Below are 18,676 nucleotides of genomic sequence, written 5' to 3' on the forward strand. Positions count from 1 at the left end.
GATATAATAATCTATAAAATCTAAGCTCGTTTAATATGGTTTCATAGTAACTTTAACTATTAAATATACGTTTTTTTATTATTTCCAAAGTCAAACTCAAAAAAAGAATTTTTTTTTTAATCACAACTTTAGGATAAAATTCCAAAATTATATTCAATTTAAAGTATTTTATAAATTAAAACTGTTTTGCATACTTATCATTTTACTACAACATTGAAATAACAAAATATTATTGACGAAAAAATATCATTTACCAAAACAGGTGTCATTTTTGTTCATTTTTTTATTTTGTTTTAAGAAAACCCTGGGTGTTCCATGTCGTATTTTTTTACGTTGTGCAAAAATTGTGCCCCATAGTCTATTTAAGTGAAAAAGTTAAATAATTTTATGTGAACTTCGCGTTGAAACCGATTTCCATGGAAAACGGAAAATCAGTTGGTTCAGTTGGAAAAAATATTAATTAATATTGTACTCAATTAATAATGATTATTTATAATAATACATTATTAATAGAGTATTTTTTCAGATTATATCCTAAAATTATGATTTTAAAAAAATATTTTTTTGAGTTTGACTTCGGAAATAATAAAAAACGTATATTTAATAATTTAAATTATTATAAAACTATATTAAACGAGCTTCGATTTAATAGATTATTATGTACATCAAACGGTAGAGTAACTTCTTGGGATTCGAACAAAACCGTCAGATTCAGAGAGTATTGAATATAGTTTTAGGTTTTCACAACAAATTGTGCAAATTAATGAAAAATGTCTAAAATTTATATTAAATCCCGTTGAGCGACCTGTTAAACTTTACCGAATGACCCCAAATTTTGATAAACTTATTTATTTATTATAAAGTAGTCATAACTTTATTCACAAGACCATTGCTGTTAGATTTTTGTTAATGAACTTTTTCTTTAAACAATTACACGAGTTATATTTATACTAGGTAATAGATAAATCTATATTCTATGTATAATTTAATACACCAATAAATAATTGATAAAACAAAATTAAGTTTATACGCAACAACTAAATTTTTCATTGTTATGTAATGTAAAAGTTTTGATAATTACAATTTGATAAAGGCAATTGTTTATTATTATACTATTATTTTTTATGAAGTGACAATACTAATTTACATCAATATCTAAATATTTAATAGTACAATACAATTTAAAAAAGATAAACCAACATAAATATAAATAATGTAAAATTTAATGTAATAGTTAAACAAAACAAATACATTTTTTTTTCTGAGACCATAAACATAATATACTAAATAACTTATGACAGATATAAATATTAAAGACAATAAATAATCAGAATATTGAAGTTAGTCTATTTACTTTATGCGTTTTGATAAATGGTAGTATGTAGGTATAATGTGAAATAATTCGTAGATTTTTTTAACTTATTTTAAAATGACCCTATAATTGTATTTTAATAATTTATAATAATAAATAAAATAAAATGATGGACAGCCATTGTAATTTTTTTTGTTCGTCTATTAAATAAAATATCACCAAATTATTAACAATTAAAGCGCAGGTATGGTTTAAAAAGTAATAGATAAATAATTCGTAAAAATTAGAACGTCTAACCAAACTGTATAAACAGTCATCACAGAAATTACATTTTTGACTATCTTATTGTACATGTTGTTTTGGTTTTTGCCTAATATCATATGTTTTTTTGTAAAACATTAAGAACAAATACAAAAACAGCGTGAGGTCAGCGATGATGTACAGCATAAACAATCTCGGGAAGTTGCAGTTAAACATATATAAACCTGCTTCGTAGACCATAATCATTAAAAATTGAATCTATAAGTAAAAGAACATTTACATAATACTTAATTCGCGGTCGAATATTTCATAGGTTTTTTTATTAACTTACAATTTGCATACGAGTCAAATATTTTTTCCACCACAAATACTTCTGCATTTGAGGTCCTAGTGCTGATAAAAAGTAGTAGCTGTACATGACCGTATGAATAAATGAATTGATTATACCACCAAAAATCAACTGTTCACCTGTAAAAAATCGTATGTTTGTAATTTGTATAAATAATAATTAAAAGAAAAATATTTTGTTTTCTTGTCTAGGTAAACATTTACAGCGCTTTATATAAATTATTAAATACGTAATAAACATACATAAATTATATTAATACTTAATAATCTGTTACATTTATTTATTTATTTTATAGCCTTTATTAATAAAAAATATTTGGCTCAACAAAACAAAATTTATTTCATATATCCAAAATAAACCAATAACTTAAATCATTATCTAACAGTATAACATGACTAATAGTTATTTATTAATGATATATTAATACTGATTGACCCATCTCTATTTATAGGTAATAGATATTATTTTTTTAATTTTGGAAAATGAGATTATAAATTAACTTAAAATAACTAAAACTACATTAGTGTGATCTACATTTTGGTTTGTCATCAGTACAACAAAAACGGATGGATTGTTTTGATTTTTGTTTTGTTTTATTTGTGATAAAAAGTGATAGGCGCAGGCCTTCGAGAGGCAAGAGTGAACAGGTTTAGTGTTGCAATTTTTGACCATTAAGAAAAAACAAATGACCTGATTTTTCATAATGATTTCTGTTTTATAGTTCATTTTTATCAGAAGATTTAAATAATACTATAATAATTAATTATAATTAACGGTTTAAAAACTACAAAAATTATTAAATGTATTTATAATTAAGATACTTTTAGCTTCGGTGCGGAGCTGAGAAAGTATTGTTTTTACAATGATGTGTTTTTTTTTTATTTTTTTTTTTGTATCTGGACCCACGATATCTCGTAAGCCGCTAAACCGATTTCTTCGTGTAGCAACTCTATGGATCAGAAATCATACCAGGAAGGTACTTTAAAAAGAACAAAAATTTATAAAAGTCCCCCTTCCCCATCAAAATCGAGAAAAACACCCAAAAATTTACAAATTTTTCAACTTAAAATTACGATGCTCTATAACTTTTTTAAAAATAGTCGAAAAAGTTCCAAATTTATTTGAATTGTTTTTCAAACATAGCACTATCGATAAACATTAACAAACCAAAAAAATATCATAAACCCTTTCCTCTAGAAGGTATAGAATTGTTTTCTTTATTTCACTTTTTCAAGCAAAGTTTCAAAGATTTAGATCTGAAAATTAGGCCAAAGGTATATCTAAAATGGAACTATGACATTTACAATTTGCTCAAAAATCTGTAGTCAATTTTTTTTTTATTAAGGAAAAACCCCAAAAATAGGGTAAATTTACGCTTTAGCCGTAGTCAGTCTCTAGGTTGCTACGTGTGAGTGAATCGACATTCAACATAACAGGCAATGAAAATATTTTCATTATATAGTTAATTACGATATATGGGTAACTATGACAGTACATTTTTATAGACAGACGATCAATCCTTATCGTATTCACCCTGCACAAGACTAAATATTAAATTTTAAGTACATTATTGCTGGTCCCACGATATCTTCTAAACCGCTATAACCGGTTTTAACATACTATCCACAGATTCGCATCGAAGCGTTTATTTAAAAGTGATTTTATCACTTTCAGTTATAATAAAATCTGTAGACCTGTGACCCCTCCGTCCCCACTATGCCCCGACCTCACTGTACTGGCTTTTTTTCTAAATAAAAATATTTCGTGCAAAAATAATTTCATAATCTTGATTAATAGTATTGTTTAAAGTTTTACCTTTTATAAACCTTAGGTAAGCCCAGCATGTGATAACCATGTTAACATGATGATAAACGTGTAGGAAAGATACTTGCGATTGTTTTTTTCTTAGGACGAAAAATATCTGTAAACAAAATTTGGTAGTTAGCTAAAACTTTATGATTATTGTTGTTTGTTTGAGACAACAATATTTGTAATATACCTAAATTAACATCTTTTTCAATATGCCGATAACTAGCACTGCTCTTATAAAATGTATTGTTTGTTTAACCTTTAAATATTTACAGGATGTATCATAATGATCTGCAATTAAAATGTTTTTTTGACAGATCATTGTTATACACCCTGTTAGTATATATTTTATTTTAATATTAAAATTTGTATAGGATAGTATTAAAATACTTACTGTGTCTAGTAGATCTATGACTTTAGACAAAAAGAAAAACCACGATCCTTTGTTGAGCTAAAACATAAAAACTAAATTAAATACGATTAACATGACTGATATGTTACGATTAAAGAAGAAATAATAAATAGATATTAATGGCAAATTACTTGAATAATACATATTACATAATTAATACAATACTACAAGAAATTAAAAATAAATAAATAAAAATGAATAAAACCCTTATAGTTTATCAACATAAATATAAATTTAATCGTCTGTCATCATTTTCTACATTTAGCTGTAATTGAGAATTAGAAATAAATAGTAATTATCCATCAAAGTGTTTAAATATATTGTCCATTAACTAAATTTGCATTTCTACGGAATATTGTTATTCATAAGATCTGAGTAAACATCTAATTATCGAGATTAAATTGTACAAAACAATTAATTATGAAATGAGGACATTTCAATCTACAGGAAATAAATAAAAATATTAACGACTTTAAAATAACGAATAATTTAGTGGCTGAATTTAATTAGAGATTTATACTAATAACTATAAAAAATAATAAAAATATTATATTACAAACTTACTTCGTGTATAAGATATTGATTTAGGTTTCTCGGGAGAGGGTGACACAAATGGCTAAAGTGATACGTGACTGCTCCGGGTGTAATAAAAAACTATAAATGTTATTAAAAATTAATGTATTTAGGTATGATCTAATCCTTAGATTTTACTTATATAATACATATACAACAGTTTTATACCATTATATATATATATATATATATATATATATATATAATAATTTGTTATAGCTTGTATATTAATTATTATTTGTAAGCACGAAAACATAATATTTCAGAATTTGTTTAGAGTTTCGATGTTGGTTTTAACCTTAAATTTATTGTATAGCGTAATTATTAAAACAATACCAAACAACATAACGAATTTTTAGTTACATGATGAATGTTTAGTAATTATTATTTATGAATAACGTGAATTAATGTTAAAATAATAATTACGAATATATGCTAAAATTACTTTTAGTAATACAAAAATTAACATTATTTGACATTCATAAATGTTATTGTCACTGTAATGTTTATATCAGTTTACTGCGCCTTCTGTCTATTTAAAAACACATGCTTTTTTCGCAATACATCAAACTAAAATATGCATGCTCGTTAACGATAACAATGGTACAGTGCACAGGTGTCATTAGTGCATTTTTTTTAATTCCATAGAAACTGGAATTAATAATTTAATTATAAGTGTGATTTTAATTAAATTTTAGGTTCTCTAAAACAAACTATGCATCTCTAGATTTTAATATCCATACATAATGTGCGGGAGCTTTTAGGTGTGTAACGATTTACATTTTGAATTTCTCAAAAAAAAAAACAGTTCTGACACCTGTGGCGTTGATATGTATGAACATAAAATGTATATGTTATATACATTATTGACAAAACTATAGCATTATTGCACTAATATGATACTAACCCACAAAACTAGATAGCCGTTGTAAACCGTTTGTATAAGGTTATACAAAAGTATCACGTACTTAATGTTAAAAGGTTTACGGTTTTCCATTATTTTTGGACCAAGTTTGAGTACAAATAATAAATAAATCACTAATGTCGATAATACTGGCCATGGTGTGCTCATGAACATCCACGAATCCACAACTTCATCTGTAATTAAGTTATTAAGATTAACGTTCGCTTTAAAAATAAAAGTCATCTTATTTATTTATAATACATTTTGTGTGATACAAATCGCAAGTTACACTCTCGTTAAGTTAAATCGTTACTTTTTTGAGTAAATATTTTGCGTGTAATGATATAATATAAATAAATGTAAAATGTATAGTTTTAATATTATTGTCAGAACTATTATTATAAACTATTGATCAGTTAAAAGTTTCAGATGAGTTTTAAAAAAAAGTTTTGCTAAAATTAGAGATCAGTTGTTAAATTGAAACCAGAGAAATTCTTTTGTATTGTAAATAAAAAAGAAACCTATGGGTTAATTATTGTTAGTTATTTAAAAAATAAATATATATTCTAGTTTAGAGTTTTTTTCTTCATGTTTGAGAGTTAATAATGTTAATTTGAATTTGTTACTAACCAAATACTAATTCATTTTTTACTAGGTCTAGTAGTTTATTTTGTGTTTCAGTCAAAAAGTTAAAACTCTCTTGGGTGACGTTCGTCATTTTGGCTGTTATTCTTTACCGGTCGTTTATTCTGAAATCAAAATAGCATAATAATGTAAATTATGTTAATGTATTTTATTAACTGAAACTATTCAATACATGAGACAGCTTTTAAATGATTTATTATTTAGTCGATCTGCTAACTGACCAATACATTTTTTTAATGGCACATGTTGTTCGCAACACACATATGTATGACACAACTGAAATGAGCTGTATCTACTAAATTTTAAATTGCGTATACTTTTCTTTTTAGTTTGTACAAAAAGTTTTAAAAAATAAATCCTATGATATTATGCATTTATTAATCATTCTTAATGACTAGTAAGCTTTTAGAAACGATTAAGTTTTTGTTTGCCTAACATCTTAATATTCCTTAAACTTTTTTAAAAGATCGAAGGACATAGGTATTGAACATTGAAATATTATCATTGTCTTTTAAACAAAGTTTCTATGTGATTTTTAAAAGTTAAGCAAATACAACGATTTAACACCTAGTGAATACACAGTTTTGTATATATTTTTAATAAGTAGAAAACAGATCTTACTAAAATATTATCGCCTATCCTCGATATTTGTCCATCGCTGTGTTCAGAATTAATAGTGGACTGACGAGTATAAGTATTAACGGCGATTGCAGTAATTAATGAAATATTTTCCCACTGACCTTCCACCACATTTTGTAGGCTACAACTAGGACTACTGTACTTGTAGAAAGTGTTTACAAAATATATATAATGTATATAAACATTATAACTAGTGTTAGCTATATTAAAAGGTGAAAATTCAATGCTATAAATAAATATACCGACACAATTTATTACAAATTTGAAAATAACCTACAAGTCATAACCATCATATTCGATTTCAAAACATTTAATAAAAAATAATACGTAAGAAAACTGTCGTTCTAATAATAATTATGAAAGGTAAATAAATGATTACATCGGTAAATCGTTTAACAATTGACGATGACCCAAAGTGTTAATTTTGTGTTTCCGGTTTAGGTCAGTAACTTTTTTATTTATAAGGTACTGCAAAATGCAAATTTTAAGAGAAACAATAATAACTCCTAAATTTTAATACGCCTAAAAAAACGTCTTACTTCTAATAAATAAATTACTTTCAGTGTACTAATTTTGAATAAATTTACATTTTTATACTCTATTTTAAAAAAATATATATTATATCATAATTAGTATATTATTAATTTATTATTTAATATATTGTTTTATATTAAAGGCGCAAAAACAGTTTAGACATTTATGTTAAATACAAATTTACAGAAAACTAAATATTGTAATAATGTATTTAACGCTATACTTAAAAATCAAACATAAGTTAGTGTTTTTATAGATGTAAATTGTAACGAACAATTTATGAATGACTAATATATTAAAATTAATTTGTATTTCGTAAACTTGAATAATATTGTTTGAATATGATTCAGCGTATGCTTCACAGTATATAGTATTGAATATACCTATTTTTTTTTCACGTGCACGTGTAAAACACTAAAAACTTACAGTTCTAAGCCAATAAATCTTTAAACAAAACAGTATTTTAATTGGCACATTTAATATTTTAGTTAATTTTATCAAGGTTCGTACTAAACTGTAAACTATTATTAAATAATTCGTATTTATTAATGCGTGTTGATATTTATTTTATTGATGTTAAAATTTAATAGCCGGAGTTCAAATGTACTAAATATTAATATTATACTTGGTAAAAAAAACAACAAATAATTTGAAACTGGTATGATAATTAGGCATCATGGTCAAATGTCTGATACTCGTGCAGGCTTTCCGCGATGCTTCATAGATCATAACACTGAGTCCTTGAAAGATGGATTTAGGTATGTAGGTGTTCACAGGAATATCCATATTCCTGTGAATTCTATGTATTATTATTCACGGTTCAATTGAATATAATTATTTTTCAAAATCCTATTTTGTCAAACAGCAAACGTTGTCAAGAAATGAAAAAATCAACATTTTTTTTGGTAAAAGTATACCAGACCACTAACCATAGTTTATTATTTTTATCATACAACGAACCCTTCTGTATCATCGGTTTATTATATTTTGTGCATAAACAAAATTTAAAAAAATATATCAAACGTCTTTGATTGAGATAGATTGTCATTTAAGTTCTTACTACCAGAAAATATTTAATTTGGTAGTTCAAATCAAACTGTAAAGTTTAAAGTTGTAATACACGCGGACCCAATTTATGAACTCCCTTTAACTCAACTAGTTAAATAAAAATTTTGATTTTAGTTTTAATTTTACATCTTCAACCAACAATTTATAATTATTATTTATACATATAATTTAATTGTTCTGTTTCATTTGTTTTTTTTTATAATTTAATCAATTAAATACAATTTTGATTAAGATTTGTTTTTATTGTTTTTTTGCCAGCTTAACTAAATTGGTTATAATGTAATTACAACAAAAATATTAATTTGTTACAGTTTTTATTTTAGCATCGATGCGGAGCTGAGAAGGTATTTTTTTGAACAGATTTACTGATTCATTTATCAGATGACTAGGTAAGTCTTATAAAACTATAATTATAGACCCCAAGAACGGGAGATATGAGTTGAAATTATCTCAATCATTAACTCATCAAGTTGAATCTTCGGTTCTCAATTTTTGGAATAGCACTATTTGTTCAAATATAGTCTGCTATGCATATGGGTTTTTATACTATTTTATTACCTTAGGCTTAGTATAGCCAATTAAAATTAAAATTAGCAACGTCTTTGCATAAACAACAAGTCTCCAAAAACCAGTTTTATTAATTTCCAAGATCATTTCTTTATTTAACTAGGCAAATATGTAATGAGATATTGTAATTATACAGTGATTTTAATGTGATAATAAGAAACTTATAAGGGCCATTGATGATATTGGTGTTTCGCATGTGTGCTAAATACTAATATGATGTTTTTGGATGAAAATAATTTGGTAAAACTCTGATGGAATAAATAAAAAGGCATTTCCCCCCCCCCCCTTTCACTGATAAGAAAGCGCTAACTTATAGGCCGACGTAAATTACTTAGTTACCTACATATTATGTCATTAGGTAGAGTTAATTATATTTATTAGAGTTCAAAAACGCATAAGGTATTTAAATCATAACCATTGTGAGTACTAGCATCGACTTACTCGTTTTTTTTTATTACAACTAAGTTAAAATTGTATTATTTTTGGATGTTGTTTTATAATTTGGAAATTTTTGTTCATGTTTACACTATTTACATATTTTTCGGTTACTCCTATTTGAACGGATTGACTTGTCAGTGAGAGTAACCGAAACATATGCAAATAGTGTAAATACAATACCTCTTTTTAATTTTATGTTTGTTTTAAAGGTTTTAAGTTTTATTTGAAACGTTATTTTAATTGTTTAAATGGGCCTGGCAACTAATTCCTTATTAAGTTTAATAAGGAAAATTTCATCAAAATGTTATAAATAAACAGCAGAAGGAAAATAAGGATAATCTAATAGTAACAGTATTCATAATAGACATTGTATTAAAATAACCAATAAATCGTAAACGAGAAAATAACAAACTAAAAATGAAGTGTGTACAATTATAAAATATGTATAAACAACATAGTTATATTCAATTAATTGGCATTGATTTTATGATGTATTATAAAACTAATGGTATTGACTAATCCATATATTAGATAGGTACCTCACCCAAAAAACGCGTCACAACCGTACTAACATTGTTACTATTGCACATCATTGGGAATTAGGTTACTCGTACAATTTCCATGGACTGGAACAGTAGTTATTATCCTGTTATGAACATTGTTTCATTGTTTTTAGCTATTCCTAAATTAAATAATATAATTATTTGTTATCAAGTGAGTTTTTTTTTTTTTTTATTATTGATCAAAAGCCTCGGTTACAATGACCATTGGCTATACAATACAATTATCTTATTTTATAACTTTTGATATATACAATAAATACTATTTATACGAGTACATACAAGTCAGATTGAGAGATAAAATTAACAGTTTTGGAGACGTCGGAATATGGACCCAGAGCTTCCCATAGATCGTCAGGCAGTTGGTTGATTTTTCTGAGGTCTTCGTATTTTTTACATTCAACTAATACATGTTTGACCGTGAGAGAGGTGCCGCAGGTTTGACATACTGGCTTGTTTTCTTTTTTTAGTAAGTACATATGAGTAAGTTTTGTGTGTCCAATTCTTAGTCTGTTTAATATGACTTCAATTTTCCTACTACGTATGCTGTTTTTAGGCCATCTTTTTATACTGTTTTTTATTTCGTTTAGCATTGTGTTTGATTGTTGCCAGATGTTTTGCCATTCTATTTCTATTTTTTCTTGTATTATTCTTTTTATGTTGTGTGGTAATGTTGTTGTTGTACTGTAGTATTCGGATATTGTTTGTTTGGTTGTCCAGGGTATAATTTGGTGTTGTTCTATTTGAGTGATAATTTCAGGATTTATTCCTTTAAGTTTGGCTTGGTCGATTCTTGATTTGTTGTGGTTTATTGCTGGGTTATTTGTTCTTATTAATTTAGCTATGTAAAGAAGAGATAATTTTAAACGACGTAAATGTCAAGTGAGTTTTATTGCGTATTATAATGTGAAATTAATATGGTATATGACGTACACCGAAATGCCTAATGACATATGTAATAATTAACTATAAACATGTGGTTTATTGGAAAACATCAACTATAGATGACGACTGTGCAGGTGTATTTTATATTTCAGACCTTTCATAATATCAAGCTCGATGGTGTTTTAATGATATTCAGTTTAGTTTTTTGTTAGCATATTTTTTATTTTAAATATGGCACAATACAATTAGACCTGTAATTATCAATGTTTAATATCTTTATGTTTCATAACATATATTTTGGTCGTCATAATTGGTATATCCAAGAAAGAAATCTATGTTTACCAGATAATAATTTTAAATATGGGGCTAAACAACTTTATTTTCTTTCTCTTCTCTCTCTCTCTCTCTCGGATTAAAATTCATTTTGATATTTGCAATAATTAAATTCTGTTAGGTGATCACTTTTAATTTAATTTTTAATAAAATTAAATAATACGCTAAAAAAATACATGTTTATAACTATTCAAAAAAATTAGTTTGTTTCTCAAGTGTATTTTCTTTGAATAAGAAAAAATAATTTATTGAGCCTCATGAAGAAAATGGGGGTTTCCGGCATAATCCTGTGTATTTTTGGAAAATTTCCATTCATCCATATTATAATATTTAACAAGGCATATTTATTGAATTGTATAACTGTCAATTTTATATAAACTGTTTCCTGATTATTTTTATTGAAACACAGAGAACTCTTCAAGCTCAAAAATTGTACCTAGGATGGGGATACACTTTTATGGTTTTAATTATCACAACATAAACTATCAGACTAACGACAGATGGTTGAAAGTAGACAAGTTTTCAATAAATCGCCTTTAATTTAACTACAATACTGAATAATAAAGTGTAAGTACGATGTCATAGAAGAACTGAAAGTTAATTTATCTTTTAGATTGTTTATATATTTTAAACGGTATACTAAGAAATAAAAAATAAAATTATTTTTAAAAGTTTGACACACTAACCACAAACATGGCGTTATCGATGTAAGCTATTTTGATTTACTTTGATATGTACCAACACAAAGACGTGTTTGCCTCGAACCAGTGACCCCCTCGCAACTGAGTTGACTAACTTGACGCTTTATAAGAATTTTAAACGTTATTTTAACAATTAACATACTTCTAGTTTATATCGAGTATTTAACGAGCCGCTTTAATAATGACTATTTTACACTAAAAACTGTAGACTAATAATAATAGTTATTTTATTCCATTCGACCATTAGTTTATGGTAAATCGGTTAACGATTTAGATATTTTTTTAGACTATTAATTACTTAAAAAGTTCTCTGACTATTTTATGCCTGATTATTTATTTTAAGATTTAAAAATATATTGAACATGACATTACTGCACGTTCAAAATTATCTATAAAATAATATATATTTAAATAAATCCGAAGACTACTCTAATCTATGGGAATTCACGTGATTACAGTAATAGTTCAAATATTTAGTAATTTTTCAGTCAACCAATTGTTTGTTACTAGCAAAATTATAACAGACCAATGTTTATGAAATCCGTGTAGTTCAATGTAGTTAGTGATGGATGAATTTTCAATAAAATTAATTTCTTTTGTAAGCATTCCCACACTCGTGCACACATACATAATTAATAGTCTTGTTTATACACGTACAGTACACACTCGATTATTAAGGACCATCAAGTGCGCAACGCAATATTTCTTACTAACGTCACGGTTGACCAACTAAGTACGCTTTACGCAACTAGAGAAGACATACTGTTTTGATTGTATAAATCTGTGGAATGATTATTTATGATATTGATATATTTTTAATTTGACCAAGAAAAAGTGACAAGAGGTCGTAATTATGCGTACTTTACTCTAATGTATTTTGGAATTATATACAAGTACACATTATATAAATTTCAGAAATAACAGTCATTATGACACCTAGGAAGTGTTGGGCTTGAAATAGTATTACGATGTGTTTCCTTCAGTTTTCAAGTTAACTTATTTTCAAGATATTAAGACAGCATTCAAGGCTTTAGTTTATACATAATTTTTCTTCAAACAACAAACAGATTCATCACTAATTTATTTGTTTTTTTTTTACGACACCAATGCAACACTGGACAAGATAGTTTACTATAAAATAAACATGCATAACAATGCATGTATAATTTAACCGGCATATTATATTTTGGCTTGCAAATACCTGTGTTCGTTACATTAATAATTAGCTTCAAAATTGTAGAGAGCCTAAATTAAGGACAAACGACTGGCTTATGGAAATCTTAAAATTCCACATACTTTAATTGCTCTACACAAACAACTTCACCGTCTACTTTTCTAACATGCAGTCTCAATTTTTATCACGTCTATGATACACCACTACTGTTTATCTGTACATTTTTATATTAATGTGGCAAAACAATCTATAACATGTTTCCATATACGTTGCGCAGACATATTAAGTAGTACATTTTGCTAATAAAATATATCTATGATATACAATAAATGTTGTTATCGGTATTCATCATCAAAACAACTTTCTCATGCTAGAAAATAATATCGACAGAGTTTATTCTTGTATTGGTTTTGTCTGAAAAGTTTTGAGAGATAACATAGACAACTTATGAAATGATTAGCGTCCTTACCCTCCTCCTATTATTTATTTACAAAACGCCACCATAATTTTGTATTTTATTTATTTTGGAAATGTGATCGTTGTTATTCAATATTAAAAATGTCCTGTAATGTTTACACAGTATATGTATAATGTCTATTCGAATATGTAACACATTTACATACTTTGAATCTAACAGATAACTCCTTACATATCTACTTATAATATTTTTAAAGTATAGAAAGACTTATAATGTTTTCTTAAATTAAAATTCGATCGTTCGCCTACGGACTTAAAAACAACAAAAACACACTAGGAATTTCTATTGGTAATTAATAACTTGACTGTCGATATATTTTTTTTATTGAATTTTTTTCCAATCCAGGCTACACAAATTACTACTTTTGTGTAGCACTGTGGCCTTAAACGACTTAGAAATCTAGTAGCGTGTGAGCGAGTAAAATGAGGACATTTCAATACTTGAATGAATATTGGTAAAACGGAATTTCAGAAACCTGCTTTAATACTGTTTATTTTTTTTTAATTTACTTTAATATTAATTGCAATTAACCTTATTCCATATCGATTATAGATTACATGATTTACGGATTAAATTCAATGCCAAACACATAGTACATGATATTGTCTAAAAAGCTGTTAAATTATATCACTAACGGTTGTAATTATCAAATATTTAGTTTGTTTTTAGAGTTTAGACTATGAGTTAGTTGAGTTTGGAAAACTCTTGAAATCGTGGAAACTGTATATATTTTTGGGAGAAATAATGTAAAATAAGGTATTAAGCCCACTTTACTAGCGACTAGAGATCACACCATTTTATTTTATAACGTCGCGTTGGAGAAAACTGTAAAAAAATTAGGTTTTTAAATTAGTTTAAAAAACATTTCTCTAACTAATTTTTTTCACACGTGAGAGATTTTTCGCTCACAAGATAGTTTAGCTTTACTTAACCTTAACATTAAAATGATATGACATAAAACTTATAAGACTTAACATTAAAAATCCATTTGTTGATTATTTTATTAGTTAATTATAAAACTATTAGTTTTTTTAATAGGATCAATTGTTCTGGAACTATTATAGGAAAAAATACGTACATAACGGACAGATACTGTAGTTTATACGTCATGCCTTGTATAATTCATTTAACAGAACTGAACTATGTGTTCACTTAATAATTGTGATTTCCTATATTGGAGTAATTTATTTTTTTACAGAAATACAAAATTGATATTTACAGGCTTTCTAAATGTGACTGCTTGCGTTGTTCTTCTATTTATTAGCTTTTTAGAGTAATCTCTACACTCTTTTCTCGTTTTATTATCCTCTGCTATCTTTCCTTTTTATGTAATTTCTAATATTAAGATTTCCTCGTTAAAACAATAATACATGTTGCATATTTCCCTCGTTAAAGGCATTGTTTAATGAGCTTTGCATGTTGTTTTAACGTTTTATATACGATTATTTATATATTTACATAATTAACCTTATTACCGTAAAATACAGTATATAATTATTATTATCGAGACGTAATATTTCTAAGAAATTCTCAAGTGTTAAAGTTTAATAATAAAATAAATAGCAGTCATTTAAAAAAAAAAAAAAAGATACCTTTTAATTTAGATATTTTAAGAAAAATTCCTAACTCACTTTTCGATGTTCCTGTGTCTACCGGTGCTAAGACACATGCACGCTTAGACGATAGCGGTTTGTGCGTCTGAAATCGTTCGACAAGTGTCACCTGTAACTGTTGGCGCGATGGCTACTTTAGGTAATATTATCAGTTACATAAAACTGAACAAGAATCTCAAAACATAAGTATAAAATATAATAGTAATAACTGCACCGCGAACTGTTTGCAAACTGTCTACTTAGCAGTCCAACGACTAACGCAGTCGGTCTTTGAGCGAATAACATTAAAAACCGGTGCTCACCACGAGTTCGAGGTGAGCAACATTACCGTATAAGTTCCAATTATTTGTTGATGCTGGCTGTTTACAAATATTTTATTTCCAAATAGATATGCCTAAAAGCGTTTGAAAAAATGATTTGCTTGTCGTAGGCATAACTCTATTGATTTACATACGTTAGTTTATACTAACTATTATTAGTTATTATTTGGCCGTATCAGCCAAGTGTACAAATTACAAAATCGATATTATGGTAACGATCTGTGAATTATATTTTTATACATAACACCTAACACCCCCTCCAAAACCAAATTCAACACAAACCTTAATCAGAATTAAATGCAATATATATGTGATGAAAAGGAATAATTATAAGTATGGTCAAGGTAAAAAGTACCTATAAGGGGTAAATTGCAGGTTTTCAAAAAATTGAACTAATGTACAATATGCCATCTTTAATATTAAGTGTCTTCCTTTAAAATAATTACCCGACTACGATATTGACATATTTTATGCAATTTTTATTGTGATTAAAAGGTCCGAATCTTTTAATGTTTTTCTCGTGGCTTTTAATTTAATTATACGAGTAAAAAAAATTACTTTTATCTTTATAGTAATTTAAAAATGATTACAAAATTAGTCAATTTGTAAATTTGTATCATTATATTATAAAGTGGATGTTAGCTAATAATTATTGAAAATCAGGACAAAAAGTATATCTACGGCATTGTTACAAATTAAGTAAATAATATTTCGAATGCGGCTCTTGGTTTAGATATGTATATCTAAATATCTTTAGTTATATTTCTAACCTATTATAAAAGGTACAACAATTTGTTTCACAAATTACTTACGTTACACTTATTTGTATTTAACTTGGTCATTTTATTAAAAACTACCACTTTTTACTTTTTTATTCTTATAAAAAATAAATTTATCAATCAAGCAGTTCTGTAATACAGACCCGGAAGTTCTGAAAATCTGCCGGAAATAAAAGGCGATTTTGTTTTAGACTAGATGCCATCATAGTATCATACTAATTTTTGTTTATAATAGAAATAGAGGTCGAGGTCGTCCAGTCAAGTGTTAAAACACCGCGGGTATAACAAGTATAAAATTATCATATGAAAAATGATTTATAATAGTGATTGTTATGCTCGGTTGCCCAAATCTTTATTGATTCCATAAGGTGTTAATGGACCGCTCTGAATGCTTCAGACCTGTTTTATAGAAACAGTGAAGTTTTGTGCGTTTTAGAATCTAAAATAACTTTTATTTATTATTCAAATACAAGCTTTTAACCGTTGGAACGGAATCTGGGACTGGGACTGGAGCCCTTAAATAAGAGGAAAACATAATAACCGAAAAAAGTGTCACAAAAACGCTGTCACGCTGTTATCTGATAAGAGATAAGAGATTAGAGATGAGGGATGGGGGTGGAGAAGGAGTGGGAATGGGAATTATTTTACTCTGCCCTGGCAAACTAAATTCCGGGCAATGCCGGGTCCGGACGGCTTGTTTATTATACAAATATATGTTAAAATAGCGTAAAATACATTGGTAACTAATTAAGTATTGTGATTATTGCTTTAAGTACTTTGACGCTATGTTAGCTAAATTATTGAGTAAGTCAAACAATCTGCGAAGGTGTTATGAACGTAAATTTATTTTAATTTAATAAAAGCAGCTCAAGCAATATATGTGGCTATCACTGCATCCTTATAGGGAGGAGGGTTCTTGATGAAATCGCTGAATTTAATGAGTCCAAAACTCTTAGTGTGTTGTGAAGTTACGGCCAGCTGTCAAAAGAAATTTACGGTTTGGACAAGACTGATACAGTATGATGCTTTATTTCCAACGATGGAGGACTAATCCAAAAATAAGAGATATACTAGAAGATGCTGATATAACTGCGACACTGTAAAGCAAAGGACTGAATCGGTAAGGCCATGTGTGGAGAGCGCGGAAAAGAATAATCGAAGAAAACACAAAATGGACACATGAAGGCAAAGGACCGCTTTGCCGTTCAAGGCAAAGATGGGTCAACATAGTCAAGAAAGATATGGACATTGGAGATGAGGTAGCTGCTGATAAAAATAGATGGAGGGAAGTTGTGGATGCGGCAAAAACCCGGTTTATATTAACGGAACAATTTTTTTTTAAAAAATTGCACCAATTATTATTAATTATGCATCAATAAGCATAATTATTATAAAAGTTTATAGAGTATTTTGGCAAAGTATTCTAATTTTTAAGAGACTGTAATAAGAATATTTTAAGGAATTTTTGTGCATAAAAGCATCATACTTTAAGGACATTTATTTTAATCTGAAAATACAAATCCTAGCGATATGTGTGTTAATTGTTGGCTATTGCCACTTCAGCCACTATAATAGAAAATAATACGTCATTATGTTTTTAAAATAACAACTCAACGACTAATTAAGTGAAGGTATACCAACCATTATTAAACACATTTTTAACGTTTCAGTCATACTTATAATGGTCAACTTGTTAATGTCTTATACCATCTATACCAATAAATGCAGAACAATACAACTTTTTTCGAATTTCTATAGTAAGAACAATTGCAAATTTATATTATACAGTACAATATGTTTTTTTTAAAAAGCGAATTAAATAAATCGTTAAAAATGAAATAATTCGACATTTATTAATGTTAACCTTATTACATCAATATACTTCAATTATTCAAAACCTGTACATTTAAATAACTTATGTTGCTTCTCTTATCTCCTAAAAATACTTGTAACTGAGATACGCGCTTATTGTTATCAGTGTTATCAATCCTTGCGCAGTAAACACTTTGGTCAATGAGGGGTCGAAATGATACTTAATTCAGAATAATAAGAATTTTTAAAATTTTAAAAATCGTGTTTAAGAAATACGTCGATTACTTAACAATGACATATGAATATAACTTATTTAGCAATATATAACCATGTTTCTTTAAATACCTTTTCAAAACTGTATTTTGAGATAAGTACCTACACAATATCAAGTTTGTGCACGTTATATTTTGTAGTTTTTCTTTTTGAAAGTACTTTTGTTTTTGCTATAATCAATATTAGACAATATTCAAATTTTTATCTTTTTTAGTATTTTTTAGAGTTTTATTACAT

General features: G+C 27.0%; 1 protein-coding gene across 2 annotated transcripts; it reads right to left on the reverse strand.

Moving 5' to 3' along the window:
* Positions 1–1,365: 1,365 nt before the first annotated feature.
* On the reverse strand, positions 1,366–15,512 carry LOC126845920 (elongation of very long chain fatty acids protein 4-like). 2 transcript variants are annotated; one of them, XM_050584957.1, is made up of 8 exons: positions 6,887–6,992; positions 6,251–6,369; positions 5,624–5,814; positions 4,708–4,797; positions 4,126–4,182; positions 3,738–3,843; positions 1,905–2,041; positions 1,366–1,831 (listed from the first exon to the last, which is right to left on the reverse strand). In XM_050584957.1, the coding sequence occupies exons 2-8, from the start codon at positions 6,336–6,338 to the stop codon at positions 1,655–1,657; spliced, it is 846 nt and encodes a 281-aa protein (XP_050440914.1). In that variant the 5' UTR covers positions 6,339–6,369; positions 6,887–6,992; the 3' UTR covers positions 1,366–1,654. The 2 variants fall into 2 exon arrangements, with proteins under 2 accessions (XP_050440914.1, XP_050440913.1); XM_050584956.1 differs by lacking the exon at positions 6,887–6,992 and adding an exon at positions 15,274–15,512 and having other exon boundaries at positions 1,369–1,831.
* Between the last annotated feature and the right edge of the window lie 3,164 nt (positions 15,513–18,676).

Source organism: Adelges cooleyi, unplaced genomic scaffold, assembly GCF_023614345.1.
Source record: "Adelges cooleyi isolate 19-005CV unplaced genomic scaffold, UGA_ACOO_1.1 ACOO_flye_CR_arks_rails_tigmint_CR_PRNA_8, whole genome shotgun sequence".
Classification (NCBI taxonomy): domain Eukaryota; kingdom Metazoa; phylum Arthropoda; class Insecta; order Hemiptera; family Adelgidae; genus Adelges; species Adelges cooleyi.

Bases quoted from the DNA above. Each gene is read 5' to 3' on its own strand.
- LOC126845920 (XM_050584957.1), bottom strand. From the start codon at position 6,338: ATGACGAACGTCACCCAAGAGAGTTTTAACTTTTTGACTGAAACACAA. The intron at 2,042-3,737 runs GTAAAACTTTAA...GATTTTTTACAG, and splicing joins TTACCTAAGGTTTATAAAAG to GTGAACAGTTGATTTTTGGT. The intron at 1,832-1,904 runs GTAAGTTAATAA...TTTTACTTATAG, and splicing joins ATTTGACTCGTATGCAAATT to ATTCAATTTTTAATGATTAT.